This window comes from Salmo salar, chromosome ssa10 (genome assembly GCF_905237065.1).
Source record: "Salmo salar chromosome ssa10, Ssal_v3.1, whole genome shotgun sequence".
NCBI classification, from domain to species: domain Eukaryota; kingdom Metazoa; phylum Chordata; class Actinopteri; order Salmoniformes; family Salmonidae; genus Salmo; species Salmo salar.
In genome coordinates, this window is record NC_059451.1 from 92,440,782 (window position 1) to 92,465,591 (window position 24,810).

Genomic DNA, 24,810 nt, shown 5'->3' on the forward strand with positions numbered 1-24,810 from the left:
CATCAGACAACACTGGCAACACTGAAACTAGTGTCACATCAGACAAGACTGGCAACACTGGCACTAGTGTCACATCAGACAACACTGGCACTAGTGTCACACCAGACAACACTGGCACTAGTGTCACACCAGACAACACTGGCACTAGTGTCACATCAGACAACACTGGCAACACTGAAACTAGTGTCACATCAGACAAGACTGGCACTAGTTTCACATCAGACAACACTGGCACTAGTGTCACATCAGACAACAATGGCACTAGTGTCACATCAGACAACACTGGCACTAGTGTCACATCAGACAAGACTGGCACTAGTGTCACATCAGACAACACTGGCATTAGTGTCACATCAGACAACAATGGCACTAGTGTCACATCAGACAACACTGGCAACACTGGCACTAGTGTCACATCAGACAACACTGGCAACACTGGCACTAGTGTCACATCAGACAACACTGGCAACACTGGCACTAGTGTCACATCAGACAACACTGGCACTAGTGTCACATCAGACAACACTGGCAACACTGGCACTAGTGTCACATCAGACAACACTGCCAACACTGGCACTAGTGTCACATCAGACAACACTGGCAACACTGAAACTAGTGTCACATCAGACAAGACTGGCAACACTGGCACTAGTGTCACATCAGACAACACTGGCACTAGTGTCACATCAGACAACACTGGCAACACTGGCACTACTGTCACATCAGACAACACTGGCAACACTGGCACTAGTGTCACATCAGACAACACTGACAACACTGGCACTAGTGCCATATCAGACAACACTGGCACTAGTGTCACACCAGACAACACTGGCAACACTGGCACTAGTGTCACATCAGACAACACTGGCATTAGTGTCACATCAGACAACACTGGCACTAGTTTCACATCAGACAACACTGGCACTAGTGTCACATCAGACAACACTGGCAACATGGCATTAGTGTCACATCAGACAACACTGGCACTAGTGTCACATCAGACAACACTGGCACTAGTGTCACACCAGACAACACTGGCAACACTGGCACTAGTGTCATATCAGACAACACTGGCACTAGTGTCACATCAGACAACACCTTCAACACTGGCACTAGTGTCACATCAGACAACACTGGCAACACTGGCACTAGTGTCACATCAGACAACACTGGCACTAGTTTCCCATCAGACAACACTGGCACTAGTTTCCCATCAGACAACACTGGCACTAGTTTCACATCAGACAACACTGGCACTAGTGTCACATCAGACAACACTGGCAACACTGGCACTAGTGTCACATCAGACAACACTGGCACTAGTGTCACATCAGACAACACTGGCACTAGTGTCACATCAGACAACACTGGCAACACTGGCACTAGTGTCACATCAGGCAACACTGGCACTAGTTTCACATCAGGCAACACTGGCACTAGTTTCACATCAGACAACACTGGCACTAGTGTCACATCAGACAAGACTGGCAACACTGGCACTAGTTTCACATCAGACAACACTGGCACTAGTTTCACATCAGACAACACTGGCACTAGTGTCACATCAGACAACACTGGCAACACTGGCACTAGTGTCACATCAGACAACACTGGCACTAGTGTCACATCAGACAACACTGGCACTAGTGTCACATCAGACAACAATGGCACTAGTGTCACATCAGACAAGACTGGCAACACTGAAACTAGTGTCACATCAGACAAGACTGGCACTAGTGTCACATCAGACAACACTGGCAACACTGGCACTAGTGTCACATCAGACAACACTGGCAACACTGAAACTAGTGTCACATCAGACAACACTGGCAACACTGGCACTAGTGTCACATCAGACAACACTGTCAACACTGGCACTAGTGTCACATCAGACAACACTGGCAACACTGAAACTAGTGTCACATCAGACAACACTGGCAACACTGGCACTAGTGTCACATCAGACAACACTGGCACTAGTGTCACATCAGACAACACTGGCAACACTGGCACTAGTGTCACATCAGACAACACTGCCAACACTGGCACTAGTGTCACATCAGACAACACTGGCAACACTGAAACTAGTGTCACATCAGACAAGACTGGCACTAGTTTCACATCAGACAAGACTGGCAACACTGGCACTAGTGTCACATCAGACAACACTGGCACTAGTGTCACATCAGACAACACTGGCAACACTGGCACTACTGTCACATCAGACAACACTGGCAACACTGGCACTAGTGTCACATCAGACAACACTGACAACACTGGCACTAGTGCCACATCAGACAACACTGGCACTAGTGTCACACCAGACAACACTGGCAACACTGGCACTAGTGTCACATCAGACAACACTGGCATTAGTGTCACATCAGACAACACTGGCACTAGTTTCACATCAGACAACACTGGCACTAGTGTCACATCAGACAACACTGGCAACACTGGCATTAGTGTCACATCAGACAACACTGGCACTAGTGTCACATCAGACAACACTGGCACTAGTGTCACACCAGACAACACTGGCAACACTGGCACTAGTGTCATATCAGACAACACTGGCACTAGTGTCACATCAGACAACACTGTCAACACTGGCACTAGTGTCACATCAGACAACACTGGCAACACTGGCACTAGTGTCACATCAGACAGCACTGGCAACACTGGCACTAGTGTCACATCAGACAACACTGGCAACACTGGCACTAGTGTCACATCAGACAACACTGGCACTAGTTTCCCATCAGACAACACTGGCACTAGTTTCCCATCAGACAACACTGGCACTAGTTTCACATCAGACAACACTGGCACTAGTTTCACATCAGACAACACTGGCACTAGTTTCACATCAGACAACACTGGCACTAGTGTCACATCAGACAACACTGGCAACACTGGCACTAGTGTCACATCAGACAACACTGGCACTAGTGTCACATCAGACAACACTGGCACTACTGTCACATCAGACAACACTGGCACTAGTGTCACATCAGACAACACTGGCACTAGTTTCACATCAGACAACACTGGTACTAGTGTCACATCAGACAACACTGGCACTAGTTTCACATCAGACAACACTGGCACTAGTTTCACATCAGACAACACTGGCACTAGTTTCACATCAGACAACACTGGCACTAGTGTCACATCAGACAACACTGACAACACTGGCACTAGTGTCACATCAGACAACACTGGCACTAGTTTCACATCAGACAACACTGGCACTAGTTACACATCAGACAACACTGGCACTAGTTTCACATCAGACAACACTGGCACTAGTGTCACATCAGACAACACTGGCATTAGTGTCACATCAGACAACAATGGCACTAGTGTCACATCAGACAACACTGGCAACACTGGCACTAGTGTCACATCAGACAACACTGGCAACACTGAAACTAGTGTCACATCAGACAAGACTGGCAACACTGGCACTAGTGTCACATCAGACAACACTGGCACTAGTGTCACACCAGACAACACTGGCACTAGTGTCACACCAGACAACACTGGCACTAGTGTCACATCAGACAACACTGGCAACACTGAAACTAGTGTCACATCAGACAAGACTGGCACTAGTTTCACATCAGACAACACTGGCACTAGTGTCACATCAGACAACAATGGCACTAGTGTCACATCAGACAACACTGGCACTAGTGTCACATCAGACAAGACTGGCACTAGTGTCACATCAGACAACACTGGCATTAGTGTCACATCAGACAACAATGGCACTAGTGTCACATCAGACAACACTGGCAACACTGGCACTAGTGTCACATCAGACAACACTGGCAACACTGGCACTAGTGTCACATCAGACAACACTGGCAACACTGGCACTAGTGTCACATCAGACAACACTGGCACTAGTGTCACATCAGACAACACTGGCAACACTGGCACTAGTGTCACATCAGACAACACTGCCAACACTGGCACTAGTGTCACATCAGACAACACTGGCAACACTGAAACTAGTGTCACATCAGACAAGACTGGCAACACTGGCACTAGTGTCACATCAGACAACACTGGCACTAGTGTCACATCAGACAACACTGGCAACACTGGCACTACTGTCACATCAGACAACACTGGCAACACTGGCACTAGTGTCACATCAGACAACACTGACAACACTGGCACTAGTGCCACATCAGACAACACTGGCACTAGTGTCACACCAGACAACACTGGCAACACTGGCACTAGTGTCACATCAGACAACACTGGCATTAGTGTCACATCAGACAACACTGGCACTAGTTTCACATCAGACAACACTGGCACTAGTGTCACATCAGACAACACTGGCAACATGGCATTAGTGTCACATCAGACAACACTGGCACTAGTGTCACATCAGACAACACTGGCACTAGTGTCACACCAGACAACACTGGCAACACTGGCACTAGTGTCATATCAGACAACACTGGCACTAGTGTCACATCAGACAACACCTTCAACACTGGCACTAGTGTCACATCAGACAACACTGGCAACACTGGCACTAGTGTCACATCAGACAACACTGGCACTAGTTTCCCATCAGACAACACTGGCACTAGTTTCCCATCAGACAACACTGGCACTAGTTTCACATCAGACAACACTGGCACTAGTGTCACATCAGACAACACTGGCAACACTGGCACTAGTGTCACATCAGACAACACTGGCACTAGTGTCACATCAGACAACACTGGCACTAGTGTCACATCAGACAACACTGGCAACACTGGCACTAGTGTCACATCAGGCAACACTGGCACTAGTTTCACATCAGGCAACACTGGCACTAGTTTCACATCAGACAACACTGGCACTAGTGTCACATCAGACAAGACTGGCAACACTGGCACTAGTTTCACATCAGACAACACTGGCACTAGTTTCACATCAGACAACACTGGCACTAGTGTCACATCAGACAACACTGGCAACACTGGCACTAGTGTCACATCAGACAACACTGGCACTAGTGTCACATCAGACAACACTGGCACTAGTGTCACATCAGACAACAATGGCACTAGTGTCACATCAGACAAGACTGGCAACACTGAAACTAGTGTCACATCAGACAAGACTGGCACTAGTGTCACATCAGACAACACTGGCAACACTGGCACTAGTGTCACATCAGACAACACTGGCAACACTGAAACTAGTGTCACATCAGACAACACTGGCAACACTGGCACTAGTGTCACATCAGACAACACTGTCAACACTGGCACTAGTGTCACATCAGACAACACTGGCAACACTGAAACTAGTGTCACATCAGACAACACTGGCAACACTGGCACTAGTGTCACATCAGACAACACTGGCACTAGTGTCACATCAGACAACACTGGCAACACTGGCACTAGTGTCACATCAGACAACACTGCCAACACTGGCACTAGTGTCACATCAGACAACACTGGCAACACTGAAACTAGTGTCACATCAGACAAGACTGGCACTAGTTTCACATCAGACAAGACTGGCAACACTGGCACTAGTGTCACATCAGACAACACTGGCACTAGTGTCACATCAGACAACACTGGCAACACTGGCACTACTGTCACATCAGACAACACTGGCAACACTGGCACTAGTGTCACATCAGACAACACTGACAACACTGGCACTAGTGCCACATCAGACAACACTGGCACTAGTGTCACACCAGACAACACTGGCAACACTGGCACTAGTGTCACATCAGACAACACTGGCATTAGTGTCACATCAGACAACACTGGCACTAGTTTCACATCAGACAACACTGGCACTAGTGTCACATCAGACAACACTGGCAACACTGGCATTAGTGTCACATCAGACAACACTGGCACTAGTGTCACATCAGACAACACTGGCACTAGTGTCACACCAGACAACACTGGCAACACTGGCACTAGTGTCATATCAGACAACACTGGCACTAGTGTCACATCAGACAAAACTGTCAACACTGGCACTAGTGTCACATCAGACAACACTGGCAACACTGGCACTAGTGTCACATCAGACAGCACTGGCAACACTGGCACTAGTGTCACATCAGACAACACTGGCAACACTGGCACTAGTGTCACATCAGACAACACTGGCACTAGTTTCCCATCAGACAACACTGGCACTAGTTTCCCATCAGACAACACTGGCACTAGTTTCACATCAGACAACACTGGCACTAGTTTCACATCAGACAACACTGGCACTAGTTTCACATCAGACAACACTGGCACTAGTGTCACATCAGACAACACTGGCAACACTGGCACTAGTGTCACATCAGACAACACTGGCACTAGTGTCACATCAGACAACACTGGCACTACTGTCACATCAGACAACACTGGCACTAGTGTCACATCAGACAACACTGGCACTAGTTTCACATCAGACAACACTGGTACTAGTGTCACATCAGACAACACTGGCACTAGTTTCACATCAGACAACACTGGCACTAGTTTCACATCAGACAACACTGGCACTAGTTTCACATCAGACAACACTGGCACTAGTGTCACATCAGACAACACTGACAACACTGGCACTAGTGTCACATCAGACAACACTGGCACTAGTTTCACATCAGACAACACTGGCACTAGTTACACATCAGACAACACTGGCACTAGTTTCACATCAGACAACACTGGCACTAGTGTCACATCAGACAACACTGGCACTAGTGTCACATCAGACAACACTGACAACACTGGCACTAGTGTCACATCAGACAACACTGGCACTAGTTTCACATCAGACAACACTGGCACTAGTTTCACATCAGACAACACTGGCACTAGTTTCACATCAGACAACACTGGCACTAGTGTCACATCAGACAACACTGGCACTAGTGTCACATCAGACAACACTGGCAACACTGGCACTAGTGTCACATCAGACAACACTGGCAACACTGAAACTAGTGTCACATCAGACAACACTGGCAACACTGGCACTAGTGTCACATCAGACAACACTGTCAACACTGGCACTAGTGTCACATCAGACAACACTGGCAACACTGAAACTAGTGTCACATCAGACAACACTGGCAACACTGGCACTAGTGTCACATCAGACAACACTGGCACTAGTGTCACATCAGACAACACTGGCAACACTGGCACTAGTGTCACATCAGACAACACTGCCAACACTGGCACTAGTGTCACATCAGACAACACTGGCAACACTGAAACTAGTGTCACATCAGACAAGACTGGCACTAGTTTCACATCAGACAAGACTGGCAACACTGGCACTAGTGTCACATCAGACAACACTGGCACTAGTGTCACATCAGACAACACTGGCAACACTGGCACTACTGTCACATCAGACAACACTGGCAACACTGGCACTAGTGTCACATCAGACAACACTGACAACACTGGCACTAGTGCCACATCAGACAACACTGGCACTAGTGTCACACCAGACAACACTGGCAACACTGGCACTAGTGTCACATCAGACAACACTGGCATTAGTGTCACATCAGACAACACTGGCACTAGTTTCACATCAGACAACACTGGCACTAGTGTCACATCAGACAACACTGGCAACACTGGCATTAGTGTCACATCAGACAACACTGGCACTAGTGTCACATCAGACAACACTGGCACTAGTGTCACACCAGACAACACTGGCAACACTGGCACTAGTGTCATATCAGACAACACTGGCACTAGTGTCACATCAGACAACACTGTCAACACTGGCACTAGTGTCACATCAGACAACACTGGCAACACTGGCACTAGTGTCACATCAGACAGCACTGGCAACACTGGCACTAGTGTCACATCAGACAACACTGGCAACACTGGCACTAGTGTCACATCAGACAACACTGGCACTAGTTTCCCATCAGACAACACTGGCACTAGTTTCCCATCAGACAACACTGGCACTAGTTTCACATCAGACAACACTGGCACTAGTTTCACATCAGACAACACTGGCACTAGTTTCACATCAGACAACACTGGCACTAGTGTCACATCAGACAACACTGGCAACACTGGCACTAGTGTCACATCAGACAACACTGGCACTAGTGTCACATCAGACAACACTGGCACTACTGTCACATCAGACAACACTGGCACTAGTGTCACATCAGACAACACTGGCACTAGTTTCACATCAGACAACACTGGTACTAGTGTCACATCAGACAACACTGGCACTAGTTTCACATCAGACAACACTGGCACTAGTTTCACATCAGACAACACTGGCACTAGTTTCACATCAGACAACACTGGCACTAGTGTCACATCAGACAACACTGACAACACTGGCACTAGTGTCACATCAGACAACACTGGCACTAGTTTCACATCAGACAACACTGGCACTAGTTTCACATCAGACAACACTGGCACTAGTGTCACATCAGACAACACTGGCATTAGTGTCACATCAGACAACAATGGCACTAGTGTCACATCAGACAACACTGGCAACACTGGCACTAGTGTCACATCAGACAACACTGGCAACACTGAAACTAGTGTCACATCAGACAAGACTGGCAACACTGGCACTAGTGTCACATCAGACAACACTGGCACTAGTGTCACACCAGACAACACTGGCACTAGTGTCACACCAGACAACACTGGCACTAGTGTCACATCAGACAACACTGGCAACACTGAAACTAGTGTCACATCAGACAAGACTGGCACTAGTTTCACATCAGACAACACTGGCACTAGTGTCACATCAGACAACAATGGCACTAGTGTCACATCAGACAACACTGGCACTAGTGTCACATCAGACAAGACTGGCACTAGTGTCACATCAGACAACACTGGCATTAGTGTCACATCAGACAACAATGGCACTAGTGTCACATCAGACAACACTGGCAACACTGGCACTAGTGTCACATCAGACAACACTGGCAACACTGGCACTAGTGTCACATCAGACAACACTGGCAACACTGGCACTAGTGTCACATCAGACAACACTGGCACTAGTGTCACATCAGACAACACTGGCAACACTGGCACTAGTGTCACATCAGACAACACTGCCAACACTGGCACTAGTGTCACATCAGACAACACTGGCAACACTGAAACTAGTGTCACATCAGACAAGACTGGCAACACTGGCACTAGTGTCACATCAGACAACACTGGCACTAGTGTCATATCAGACAACACTGGCAACACTGGCACTACTGTCACATCAGACAACACTGGCAACACTGGCACTAGTGTCACATCAGACAACACTGACAACACTGGCACTAGTGCCACATCAGACAACACTGGCACTAGTGTCACACCAGACAACACTGGCAACACTGGCACTAGTGTCACATCAGACAACACTGGCATTAGTGTCACATCAGACAACACTGGCACTAGTTTCACATCAGACAACACTGGCACTAGTGTCACATCAGACAACACTGGCAACATGGCATTAGTGTCACATCAGACAACACTGGCACTAGTGTCACATCAGACAACACTGGCACTAGTGTCACACCAGACAACACTGGCAACACTGGCACTAGTGTCATATCAGACAACACTGGCACTAGTGTCACATCAGACAACACCTTCAACACTGGCACTAGTGTCACATCAGACAACACTGGCAACACTGGCACTAGTGTCACATCAGACAACACTGGCACTAGTTTCCCATCAGACAACACTGGCACTAGTTTCCCATCAGACAACACTGGCACTAGTTTCACATCAGACAACACTGGCACTAGTGTCACATCAGACAACACTGGCAACACTGGCACTAGTGTCACATCAGACAACACTGGCACTAGTGTCACATCAGACAACACTGGCACTAGTGTCACATCAGACAACACTGGCAACACTGGCACTAGTGTCACATCAGGCAACACTGGCACTAGTTTCACATCAGGCAACACTGGCACTAGTTTCACATCAGACAACACTGGCACTAGTGTCACATCAGACAAGACTGGCAACACTGGCACTAGTTTCACATCAGACAACACTGGCACTAGTTTCACATCAGACAACACTGGCACTAGTGTCACATCAGACAACACTGGCAACACTGGCACTAGTGTCACATCAGACAACACTGGCACTAGTGTCACATCAGACAACACTGGCACTAGTGTCACATCAGACAACAATGGCACTAGTGTCACATCAGACAAGACTGGCAACACTGAAACTAGTGTCACATCAGACAAGACTGGCACTAGTGTCACATCAGACAACACTGGCAACACTGGCACTAGTGTCACATCAGACAACACTGGCAACACTGAAACTAGTGTCACATCAGACAACACTGGCAACACTGGCACTAGTGTCACATCAGACAACACTGTCAACACTGGCACTAGTGTCACATCAGACAACACTGGCAACACTGAAACTAGTGTCACATCAGACAACACTGGCAACACTGGCACTAGTGTCACATCAGACAACACTGGCACTAGTGTCACATCAGACAACACTGGCACTAGTGTCACATCAGACAACACTGCCAACACTGGCACTAGTGTCACATCAGACAACACTGGCAACACTGAAACTAGTGTCACATCAGACAAGACTGGCACTAGTTTCACATCAGACAAGACTGGCAACACTGGCACTAGTGTCACATCAGACAACACTGGCACTAGTGTCACATCAGACAACACTGGCAACACTGGCACTACTGTCACATCAGACAACACTGGCAACACTGGCACTAGTGTCACATCAGACAACACTGACAACACTGGCACTAGTGCCACATCAGACAACACTGGCACTAGTGTCACACCAGACAACACTGGCAACACTGGCACTAGTGTCACATCAGACAACACTGGCATTAGTGTCACATCAGACAACACTGGCACTAGTTTCACATCAGACAACACTGGCACTAGTGTCACATCAGACAACACTGGCAACACTGGCATTAGTGTCACATCAGACAACACTGGCACTAGTGTCACATCAGACAACACTGGCACTAGTGTCACACCAGACAACACTGGCAACACTGGCACTAGTGTCATATCAGACAACACTGGCACTAGTGTCACATCAGACAACACTGTCAACACTGGCACTAGTGTCACATCAGACAACACTGGCAACACTGGCACTAGTGTCACATCAGACAGCACTGGCAACACTGGCACTAGTGTCACATCAGACAACACTGGCAACACTGGCACTAGTGTCACATCAGACAACACTGGCACTAGTTTCCCATCAGACAACACTGGCACTAGTTTCCCATCAGACAACACTGGCACTAGTTTCACATCAGACAACACTGGCACTAGTTTCACATCAGACAACACTGGCACTAGTTTCACATCAGACAACACTGGCACTAGTGTCACATCAGACAACACTGGCAACACTGGCACTAGTGTCACATCAGACAACACTGGCACTAGTGTCACATCAGACAACACTGGCACTACTGTCACATCAGACAACACTGGCACTAGTGTCACATCAGACAACACTGGCACTAGTTTCACATCAGACAACACTGGTACTAGTGTCACATCAGACAACACTGGCACTAGTTTCACATCAGACAACACTGGCACTAGTTTCACATCAGACAACACTGGCACTAGTTTCACATCAGACAACACTGGCACTAGTGTCACATCAGACAACACTGACAACACTGGCACTAGTGTCACATCAGACAACACTGGCACTAGTTTCACATCAGACAACACTGGCACTAGTTACACATCAGACAACACTGGCACTAGTTTCACATCAGACAACACTGGCACTAGTGTCACATCAGACAACACTGGCACTAGTGTCACATCAGACAACACTGACAACACTGGCACTAGTGTCACATCAGACAACACTGGCACTAGTTTCACATCAGACAACACTGGCACTAGTTTCACATCAGACAACACTGGCACTAGTTTCACATCAGACAACACTGGCACTAGTGTCACATCAGACAACACTGGCACTAGTGTCACATCAGACAACACTGACAACACTGGCACTAGTGTCACATCAGACAACACTGGCACTAGTTTCACATACACCCCAGTAGCTGTTGTGGTATTGAACTAGTGTGATCAGGTTTGTTAGTGCAGGGAATAGACTGAAGCCTACACACCCTGTGTGCTGGCACAAACCATCGCTTTAATCTTCCCTCGTATCAGGCTTTAGTAATCAGTCAATGGACCATAGAACATTACTGCAGACCACAGTCACATTTTCCAGGAAGGCTACTTCAACAGTCTTCCCTGTGGCTCAGTTAGTAGAGCATGGTGTTTGCAATGCCAGGGTTGTGGGTTCGATTCCCATGGGGGACCAGTACAAAAAAAAAAACTCACTACTGTAAGTTGCTCTGGATAGGAGTGTCTGCTAACTGACTAAAATGTAAAAAACATGTACCAACATGTACAACACAATGAGAAATTAAACCAGTTTAAAGGAGTTATGGGTTGTAATTATGATAAATGACAGGAGTTATATAAGTGGTGTGTATTTATTAACAACTTTAGAGAAACTTTGAATATTCTGAACAACAATATCAGATACAGACATGGCGACACTCTTTCCACACAGCACTGAGAATGGCAAAGGGTGTGTCCACTGTTAGGCCAGTGTGTGTGTGTGTGTATACTGTATGTGTACAAAGAAAAGGTCATGCCTGAGAAAGCTTGAAGTCCCTAGGGGATACCCATGGGATTGTATGAAGAATAGAACGGTCTATAATGGCTCAGTAATACTGGAGAGAAGCATTACATCCCTGATTCCCTTCCCTGTCCCCCTCCCTCAGAAAGGTGGGGGCTTTAAATGTTTCCAGGGTGTTCTTTTGTTACTATGGAGACCTGCCCATGGCTTCCTGTTGTTTTTCAGCACTGTTTCATATGTTCATATACTTATCTGACCCGGTAACACACTAGCTAGCAGAGACATAGCTAGCAGAGACATAGCTAGCAGAGACATAGCTAGCAGAGACATAGCTAGCAGAGACATAGGCTTAATCTCTATCAAGAAAATCTAAATCAGCATCTGCCTCAGTCACTCACAAACCATAAAGTGTCTCACAACTCACTAACAAGGCATTTTTACTGGTTGTGGTTTAGCTGTAACTCTGTGTGTGTGTGTGTGTGTGTGTGTGTGTGTGTGTATGTTGATGAGAAGCCAGAACATGGAAGACCTGAACCTCCCTTCATTCCTCCTCCCCTCTGAACCCTTGGAACACATTCACTCTATTGTAGTACAGACCACTTTCAATCTGGCATGACCCACTGCATTTCAGGTGTGTGTGTGTGTGTGTGTGTGTGTGTGTGTGTGTGTGTGTGTGTGTGTGTGTTTACATCTACAAATGGGGAGATATGGGGAGAAAACATCCTGCCAATAATGAAGGATCCAAGAGAGCCATAGTTTGTAAAGAGCACCTTTCTACCTGATACTAACATTGGAAGCTATCTCAAACCACCAAATAATGCTGTGACCTAGAATAGGAGATTAGGCCAGCATTCCCAATCTGTCTCTGTGGTGATGTAACCTAGGAAACCTCAGGATCTGGGACTATTACGGGATAGAGCAGGAATGTGGGGAGAACAGTGGTGAGACATTTAGACTGAAATGTGCAAACACACACACACACACACACACACACACACACACACACACACACACACACACACACACACACACACACACACACACACACACACACACACACACACACAAACATTAGAACAGGACTGAGGGGTCAGAGTTCACGTGTGGGAGTGTGTGTGTGTCGGTTCATCCAGCCAGGAGATGAATGATACTAGTCTTTCCAGGGTCAAAGGTGAGAGGTGAGAGGCTTTAACAGACTACAGGGAGACTGATGGGAGGACAGTGTTACATCTTTATAAAATTCAGACATAATGGAGCGAGAGGGAGAGAAAGAGAATGAAGGTCTTACCTTCCTGGGCTTGACCTTGTCCTGGTAGTCATACTGGAAGATTCCTTTATAACTCAGGCCCAGCCACCACGGGATGCCCTGTTTATCCTGACAGAGAGAGAGGGTACACACATCAGAGCGTGTGTGTGTATATTTGTGTGTGGGTGCATGTATTTCATAGTCCCCCAAAGCCTCCTCCCAAACACCCCCTCAGCCCCCAACCCCAAGACAGAGAGACTGTAAGTGATAAGGTTGTACCTTAACAGTGTAGTAATGTACTCCATATGTAGGCAGAGACTCAACGATGCTCATATAACTGAGACAGACAGAGAGAGACATTAGTCAATCAGAGAGTGTTCAACTTCACAGTGTTCAACTTCACAGTGTTCAACTTCACAGTGTTCAACTTCACATCAACTACGGAAGAGAGAGTGTCATAAAAACACACACACACACCCATATGGATACACACGCAGTAGACACCCAGCATGTGTGAGAGATGAACACACAGCTCAAGAGGGAGAGAACATGAGACACATAAGAAACACACACACCCTTCCCCTCTCCAGTCTTACTTGACTATGGCCTGCCCTCTGGACTGTCCATTCAGCTTCTTGTAGTGTTCTATCACCCGGTCCTCACTGGAACAGAAAACATACACAACATCTAATCAATCACTCATATCAACCAGGCAGTAGAGTTTGGTGGCCCTGGTCAACTGGGCCAATAAGACAGGCTGGGACTCACCAGTAGGCCAGAGATGGGTGTTCCTTCAGGGCCTGAGTCGGCAGAGCTGGAAGCTTCTTCAGGTCTGACCTCGTCACGTCGTTACTGTGACACACACAGAAACACACACGTCATTACTGTCAACACACACTGATTTCAAACTGCCAAGAGGTGTTGTAGACAGATTGGCATTAGTGATATAAACCAATCCAAAGGTGTCTCCAATAGTGTGATGTTTGTCTACCACAATGAGGTATTGACTTCAATCCAAGGGTATTTCCCTAAGAATAAACTATGGGTTGGGGGCCAGAGTTGGTAACTGACAGGGTGGGGGAAACTAATGCTGCCCTGCTGTGTTTCAGGTGGACTGATGGGACAGTCCACAGCTGGGAACAACTGCAGAGAGTGCAGAGAGAGAGAGAGAGAGAGAGAGAGAGAGAGAGAGAGAGAGAGAGAGAGAGAGAGAGAGAGAGAGAGAGAGAGAGAGAGAGAGAGAGAGAGAGAGAGAGAGAGAGACATCGTCACAACACTGTATACAGACATAATATGACATTTGAAACGTCTTTATTCTTTTGGAACTTTTGCAAGTGTAATGTTTACTGATAATTTGTATTGTTTATTTCACTTTTGTTTATTATCTACTTCACTTGCTTTGGCAATGTTAACTTATGTTTCCTATGCCAATAAAGCCCTTAAATTGAAATTGAATTGGTGGAGCAGAGAGAGAGAGAGAGAGAGAGAGAGAGAGAGAGAGAGAGAGAGAGAGAGAGAGAGAGAGAGAGAGAGAGGAAGAGATAGCGAGACCCCAGACTTCAGACTCTCAGTCTTAAACCCCTCTGTAATCCCCTAAACCTCCCAGCCCCCTGAGACTGAGGGAAAGGCCTGGAAAAAGGACAGCCAACACTGGAAATATAATAGCTGTAACTCCCACATGCCTGATCTCCCACATGAAAAAATACTACAGTTTACTATAGAATACTACAGTACTTACTATATCATTCTGTAGTAAACTATAGTATACTGTAGAACGCTATACGACACGCTGTAGTATACCTCGATCATGTGCAGTACTTACTATAGAATTTAGTAGTATACTATTAGTACTATAGCACATACTACAGTATACTAAAGTCTGCAAAAACACTACAGTGAATACTACGCCAAAGTATGCAAAAACATTACAGTGAATACTTTGGTATTTAACCATACTACTATAGTATTATTTCATGTGGGCTAGAGCAATGGTTCTCAATCCCAACCTTTATCACCTGATCTGGACGCCACAGCCCCAGCAGCCTTCACCAGGAATGAATGGGCAACCAGTAACATAAACACGTACAATGTTGGTGTAATATATAGCGTAATATGTTACACATTCCAGAGCTGTGGGATGCCATGTTTTTTATGTTCCCTGTGAGAAGGAGGAAATGGGATCAAAGGTGAATGCTGTTTGACTCTCTTGTTTGCACAGGCCTGGCCACTGGCCTAGTGGTTAGAGCATTTGGCCAGTAACTGAAAGGTTGCTGGATCAAATCCCTGAGCTGACAAGGTAACAATCTGTAGTTCTGCCCCTGTGCAAGGCAGTTAACCTGCTGTTCTGTGGATGTTGATTATGGCAGCCCCCTGCAGCTCTCTGATTTAGAGGGGTTGGGTTAAATGCGGAAGATGTGTTCAGTTGTACAACTGACTAGGTATCCCTCCTTTCCCTCCATGCTCACACACTGACGAAGAATCCTTATCCTGTACTGCTCCAAGTTATATGACCATAGCTGTGTTCGAATACCCATACTAACATACTGTATTCTACATACTTAATGAGTGTATACTATTAGTTCATTTTAGTATACTGTAAACGAACGGTATCCTTTCAGTTGCGCATACTAGCGCTTCACCTGTCTACCAGAAGTTGCTGCTGTTGCTATGCAAACTCTTGCTAGCTTGTTAGCATAACAAATTACTAGCTAGACATTTTATGATTTTGGGTGTGTTTGTAAATTCAACCTGGAGTGCGCTCTGGGTGTTGGTAAATTCAGAGCGTTGTCAGATTGTCCGTTGGTAAATTCAGAGCGCACACTGCCAGTGGCACTGGACGGCCTGGCCGAGGAGTAGGATTGATCCGAGCGTTCTGACCTCCCAACGGCAGTCAAGCACCCAAGCTAACTGGCTAACGTTGGCTAGCTTGCTAGCTACTTCCAGACACAAATGAGAGATCACCTCACTCTGACCATTTTACTCGCCCTTGCAAGAGCTGGTTAGGCTGTTTTCATGTTATCCATGATAACAGTGTTGGTGACTGTAACTGTAACTGGCAACAATTGAATTATGCTTTTTGCTAACGTTTACTGACACAGGCCATATTCAACTGGGTTGAGCATTCGTAAATCATCATTTATTCTGCGCTCTGGTACACTCAGACGAGAGAGCTCTGGAATCGGAGTAGATAGCCGGAGCGAATTAACAATTACCCTTGAGAACGCACAGCGACTCTACCACTTAGTTGAGCTAAGAATGACATATAGTTAATATACTGGCAAGTTCGATGTATTAGTAGCCAACTAACATTAGGTAGCTAGCTAAAATACCAGTATTTACTGCTGTAATGATATGAAATTCCACCATTTTCAATCTGAAAATGTTGTGAAGCCACGCCCATTTTCTGAAGAATTGTATTAAAATCCCAGAAATAGTGTCCACTGCTTGTATACTTCGTATTTTGGCAAATTTAGTACGACATCCAGGATCTTTGGGCATACTAACTATATCCATACTATGACCAATAAGCATACTACACTGCTCAAAAAAATAAAGGGAACACTTAAACAACACAATGTAACTCCAAGTCAATCACACTTCTGTGAAATCAAACTGTCCACTTAGGAAGCAACACTGATTGACAATACATTTCACATGTTGTTGTGCAAATGGAATAGACAACAGGGGGAAATTATAGGCAATTAGCAAGACACCCCCAATAAAGGAGTGGTTCTGCAGGTGGGGACCACAGACCACTTCTCAGTTCCTATGCTTCCTGGCTGATGTTTTGGTCACTTTTGAATGCTGGCGGTGCTTTCACTCTAGTGGTAGCATGAGACGGAGTCTACAACCCACACAAGTGGCTCAGATAGTGCAGCTCATCCAGGATGGCACATCAATGCGAGCTGTGGCAAGAAGGTTTGCTGTGTCTGTCAGCGTAGTGTCCAGAGCATGGAGGCGCTACCAGGAGACAGGCCAGTACATCAGGAGACGTGGAGGAGGCCGTAGGAGGGCAACAACCCAGCAGCAGGACCGCTACCTCCGCCTTTGTGCAAGGAGGAGCAGGAGAAGCACTGCCAGAGCCCTGCAAAATGACCTCCAGCAGGCCACAAATGTGCATGTGTCTGCTCAAACGGTCAGAAACAGACTCCATGAGGGTGGTATGAGGGCCCGACGTCCACAGGTGGGGGTTGTGCTTACAGCCCAACACCGTGCAGGACGTTTGGCATTTGCCAGAGAACACCAAGATTGGCAAATTTGCCACTGGCGCCCTGTGCTCTTCACAGATGAAAGCAGGTTCACACTGAGCACATGACAGACGTGACAGAGTCTGGAGACGCCGTGGAGAACGTTCTGCTGCCTGCATGACCGGTTTGGCGGTGGGTCAGTCATGGTGTAGGGTGGCATTTCTTTGGGGGGCAGCACAGCCCTCCATGTGCTCGCCAGAGGTAGCCTGACTGCCATTAGGTACCGAGATGAGATCCTCAGACCCCTTGTGAGACCATATGCTGGTGCGGTTGGCCCTGGGTTCCTCCTAATGCAAGACAATGCTAGACCTCATGTGGCTGGAGTGTGTCAGCAGTTCCTGCAAGAGGAAGGCATTGATGCTATGGACTGGCCCGCCCATTCCACAGACCTGAATCCAATTGAGCACATCTGGGACATCATGTCTCGCTCCATCCACCAACGCCACGTTGCACCACAGACTGTCCAGGAGTTGGCGGATGCTTTAGTCCAGGTCTGGGAGGAGATCCCTCATGAGACCATCCGCCACCTCATCAGGAGCATGCCCAGGCGTTGTAGGGAGATCATACAGGCACGTGGAGGCCACACACACTACTGAGCCTCATTTTGACTTGTTTTAAGGACATTACATCAAAGTTGGATCAGCCTGTAGTGTGGTTTTCCACTTTAATTTTGAGTGTGACTCCAAATCCAGACCTCCATGGGTTGATAAATTGGATTTCCATTGATTATTTTTGTGTGATTTTGTTGTCAGCACATTCAACTATGTAAAGAAAAAAGTATTTAATAAGATTATTTCTTTCATTCAGATCTAGGATGTGTTGTTTATGTGTTCCCTTTATTTTTTTGAGCAGTATATATACTCAATTTACGTCACAAATAGTACGGTTAGTGTGGTTAATATTCGAACACAGCTCATGTGTTCCTTTAACCGTGAAGACATCCACTGCATCTTTATTTAAAGGAACATAGTAGCATGATTACCAGCATTGCAAACAACCATTTACACTATAGCAGGTTACACAATGGAGCAGAAAATACACTGCACCACATGGCATTTTGTAAAGGACATCTCAAGCCTGCCTAAATGTAAGCTAGCATCTCTCTACACCATAAAACTGCAAATCAATAGAGGATAAGTTGTTTTAGGGGGCAGAAGGCTCATCATGTGAGCTGGGAAGCTGAGGTCTTAACTACCCTGGCCTTCGTCTCACCCTGTTTCACTGCTCTGTTTTTAATTGGTTAGGAGTCATGCACTGTGGAGCCCTGTCTCACTCTCTCTCTCACACACACACACACACACACACACACACACACACACACACACACACACACACACACACACACACACACACACACACACACACACACACACACACACACACACACACACACACACACACACACACACACACAAATATGCGGCAGGGTAGCCTAGTGGTTAGAGTGTTGGACTAGTAACTGAAAGATTGCAAGTTCTAATCCACGAGCTGACAAGGTACAAATCTATCGTTCTGCCCCTGAACAAGGCAGTTAATCCACTGTTCCTAGGCCATCATTGAAAATAAGAATTTGTTCTTAACTGACTTGCCTGGTAAAAATAAAAAGTCAGACTTCAGTCTGGATGGAGTGAGTGAATCAGGAGACTGGGGGAGGAGAGATTGAGAGGAATAGAGTGGTGGAGGACAGGCAGACAAAGGCAGGTCCTGTGAGAGGAGAGGGAGGGGTGTTTCACTGCTCTGAGGGGTTCAGAGGGCCCAGGACAGACCCTTTACATGGGTGCTATTGTTCTCCTGTCACACACACACCTATCCCACCCTCCCCTCGCCCAAAAACCAAACAAATATGTGGGCCACCACCTCTCTACTCCCCACTGAGACAGGGACAATAGGTCTGAGGCTGCTGGATGTTAGTTATTATAAAGTATATTCTACATATACAGCTTACTGTAGTATAAATACATAATAACTGTTCTTACCTGGTGAAGTCACCTTTAGCCTCCTGGATAGAGAAGAGAAAGAGAGTGGTTAGATATATGCAGTATTATGGAGGGGCGAAAGATGGCTTTTGTGGGTTAAGTAGTGTGTGTGTATGTGTGAGCATATTAGCGCAGGCAGGTGAGAGTAGGGTCAAGTCTCCTGCGGTGAAATCAGAGAGAAACGTTATCCTTCCATCTGGAGCAAAACCTCTAAAGACCAAGAGATACCTGACACCTCTGCACCTACACACACACACACACACACACACACACACACACACACACACACACACACACACACACACACACACACACACACACACACACACACACACACACACACAATAGCGCACACACACACAAACGCACAGTAGCGCACACACACACACACAAACAATAGCGCACACACACACACACACACACACACACACACACACACACACACACACACACACACACACACACACAAACACACACACACACACACACAATAGCGCACACACACACAAACGCACAGTAGCGCGCACACACACACACACAAACAATAGCGCACACACACACATACACACACACACACACACACACACACACACACACACACACACACACACACACACACACACACACACACACACACACACACACACACACACACACACACACACACACACACACACACACACACACACGCACACACACACACACACACACACAAACAATAGCGCACACACACACACATACACACACACAAAGACTATGGACTGTGTGTGTGCGCTATTGTTGTGTGTGTGTGTGTGTGTGTGTGTGTGTGTGTGTGTGTGTGTGTGTGTGTGTGTGTGTGTGTGTGTGTGTGGTAATGGGCTGACCTAGACTGAGGGGGAACCCTACACACTACCTGGCCAATATACATACTCACTCCCTCGAACTAGGCATGGGAGCCCATTTAAAAAATAATCAATGTCTGATTCTTCAAATGTAAGTTCATTTGGCCAACTCCTCTGTCATGTTCATGTCATGATAAAGATGATGAACTAATGGGTAGAGTCAGAGTAGATCTGGGACAAAGCTAGAGAAACAATCCTTCTAAAATAAAGCAGAATTAGAGGAAAGACAGCTCACTATTTCAGCAGATTGGAAAGTGAGTAGTGTGGTGTGTCAGGAAGCAGATTAAGGAACTGGTGTCACTCTGACCTCAGACTTACCTGTAGGATATAGGAGGCCAGCTCAAAAACCACCTCACTGTCCACCTCAATGAGCTCCTTGGAGAAAGAGAGAGACACAGAGAGACAGAGAGAGGGAGAGAAACAGAGAGACAGGGAGAGAAACAGAGACAGACACAGAGAGAGAAACAGAGAGGGAGAGATGGAGAGACAGAGATCGAAACAGAGAGAGAGGGAGAGAAACAGAGAGAGAGGGAGAGAAACAGAGACAGACACAGAGAGAGAAACAGAGAGGGAGAGACAGAGACAGAGAGGGAGACAGACAGAGGGAGAGAGACAGAGAGAGAGAGAGAGCGAGACAGAGAGAGACAGAGAGAGGGAGAGCGAGACAGAGAGAGAGAGAGAGAGCGAGACAGAGAGAGACAGAGAGAGAGAGCGAGACAGAGAGAGAGAGAGAGAGAGAGAGAGAGAGAGAGAGAGAGAGGGAGAGGAAAGCATTATATAACGGTTATTCTGTGACTTGCACAGCTAATAAACCCAATCCAATGTATCCATTGCATTCCCTATGTGGGGAGCTGTGAGGAGCACATTTTCATACATCAGATTCATACTATGACCACGATGTACCTACACTACTAATACAACACTGTATTAGTAGTGTAGGTACACTGTATTAGTAGTGTAGGTGTGTGTGTGTGTGTGTGTGTGTGTGTGTGTGTGTGTGTGTGTGTGTGTGTGTGTGTGTGTGTGTGTCTGTGTGTGTGTGTGTGTGTGTGTCTGTGTGTGGATGACTAGTGACTAAAGGGGTCAGGTATGTAAGGAATGTCCTCTATACAATCCCTGGCAGTTAATCGGTTAAGAGATCAGACAGCAGAGTGAAACACAACACTGAAAACAGTACCACCCAGCATGGGCTCTCACCATGGGGCTGTGGTCTAGCAGTGTGTGTGTGTATGTGTGTGTGTATGTGTGTGTGTGTGGTCCAGTGTAGAACACACACTCCATACATGCAGACAGGAGATGACTGCATTAAATATGACTCTATAGCCACAACACAATTATAATGTCTTAAACGTAGCCACGACTAATCAAATCAAATGGTATCGATCCCATACACATGTTTAGCAGATGTCATTGCAGGTGTAGCAAAAATCTTGTATCATGAGTAACATTTACGCAGTCTGTGTTATGTTGAAAAAGTTGATTTTTGTGTCCTTGTATCCATGTGTGCATCGAGTAAAAATAGAGCTATTTTGGTCTATTGGAGTGGAAATGTAGACTTCACAGACAACCCTCACTTCACTTGAGTCTGTTGGACAGTGAGAGTTCTCCAGCCTACCTTTATAAACACCTAGTGTTAGGTGTGAAGTATTGGTTATGTGTTAGCATACGCTAGGTTGTCAGTGCTGGGTACGCATTAGGAAAAGCTTTGTGTGCTGCTGGAGTGTTATCAGAAGCTTCGCTATCAGTGGATGCATTTTGAGGCTGGTTAACACTTTCGGAGCTGGAGCTAGCAGAAGCTTAGCTAATGCTAAATCTGTTTCTAACAGGATGAATGGAAGAGAGAGGAGACAGAGAGTGGTTTTACTGTTCAAACGTCACACTGACGACCAAACAGCCCACATATACCCCCTGGTGGGGAAATGATGACATGACTGGAAAATAAAATCCACTTCTTGGAAGATAAATCATCAATGCATAACACATGAGAACACACACAGACAGACACTCACTGATCTAACACATAGCAGAACAATACCATACAGTATATATATATATATATATATATATTGGCATGCTATATCTAAGCATATCTAAGCATGTGAACCACAGGCCATGATGACCTTACCTTGTATATGCAGGACTTAGCATTGAGGAAGAAGAGTTCGATAGTCGCATTGTCCTTGAGGTAGGAAATACTCTCTATGTAAAACCTGTAACACATAGAAAACAGAACACATGACTTTAGCTGAACAGGCAGGAAATAGTCTCTAAAACCTGTGATGAACAGAAACATAAAACACAGTACAGTACAACAGACCATGACACAATGAGTTTCGATTGTATGCGTCTTGGAAACTCATTCAATCTAGTTCCAGGCTACTATGTGTGGCAGAACTGCAGTGAACAGAGTGTCCACTAGGAGTCATCAGACATGAGGCTTACACACACACACACACACACACACACACACACACACACACACACACACACACACACACACACACACACACACACACACACACACACACACACACACACACACACACACACACACACAGTTAATAAACACCTCTCTGTCTGATACATGGCAACCATCCAACACACACGCACGCACGCACAAACGCTGATGCACAAACACAGACACATCATCTACACAATCACACCACACATCGCAAATGTGCACACCATGCATTTCACACAATCGCTAGCTGGCTGGCTGGCTGGCTGGCTGGCTGGCTGGCTGGCTTGGCTATCTGCATCATCAGCAGAGTGCAGGCAGAGAAAGACAGTAACCATCAATAGCGAGATGGGAGCTACTGTAACAGTAGAATGTAGTCTATATAGAGAGAGATGGGAGCTACTGTAACAGTAGAATGTAGTCTATATAAGAGAGATGGGAGCTACTGTAACAGTAGAATGTAGTCTATATAGAGAGATGGGAGCTACTGTAACAGTAGAATGTAGTCTATATATAGAGAGATGGGAGCTACTGTAACAGTAGAATGTAGTCAATATATAGAGAGATGGGAGCTACTGTAACAGTAGAATGTAGTCTATATAGAGAGAGATGGGAGCTACTGTAACAGTAGAATGTAGTCTATATAGAGAGAGATGGGAGCTACTGTAACAGTAGAATGTAGTCTATATATAGAGAGATGGGAGCTTCTGTAACAGTAGAATGTAGTCTATATAGAGAGAGATGGGAGCTACTGTAACAGTAGAATGTAGTCTATATATAGAGAGATGGGAGCTACTGTAACAGTAGAATGTAGTCTATATATATATAGAGAGAGATGGGAGCTACTGTAACAGTAGAATGTAGTCTATATATAGAGAGATGGGAGCTACTGTAACAGTAGAATGTAGTCTATATAGAGAGAGATGGGAGCTACTGTAACAGTAGAATGTAGTCTATATAGAGAGAGATGGGAGCTACTGTAACAGTAGAATGTAGTCTATATAGAGAGAGATGGGAGCTACTGTAACAGTAGAATGTAGTCTATATAAGAGAGATGGGAGCTACTGTAACAGTAGAATGTAGTCTATATAGAGAGAGATGGGAGCTACTGTAACAGTAGAATGTAGTCTATATATATAGAGAGATGGGAGCTACTGTAACAGTAGAATGTAGTCTATATATAGAGAGATGGGAGCTACTGTAACAGTAGAATGTAGTCTATATAGAGAGAGATGGGAGCTACTGTAACAGTAGAA

The 24,810-nt window shown here is 46.1% G+C and overlaps 1 protein-coding gene across 1 annotated transcript in view; it reads right to left on the bottom strand.

Moving 5' to 3' along the window:
- Window positions 1-24,810, bottom strand: part of LOC106561189 (FERM domain-containing protein 4A-like) — a 109,142-nt gene that overhangs the window by 28,235 nt on the left and 56,097 nt on the right. Inside the window, 7 exon segments of the mRNA XM_045688230.1 lie at window positions 14,032-14,118; window positions 14,269-14,326; window positions 14,586-14,651; window positions 14,758-14,841; window positions 20,213-20,235; window positions 21,415-21,471; window positions 23,222-23,306. Coding sequence (XP_045544186.1) covers window positions 14,032-14,118; window positions 14,269-14,326; window positions 14,586-14,651; window positions 14,758-14,841; window positions 20,213-20,235; window positions 21,415-21,471; window positions 23,222-23,306 — 460 coding nt within the window.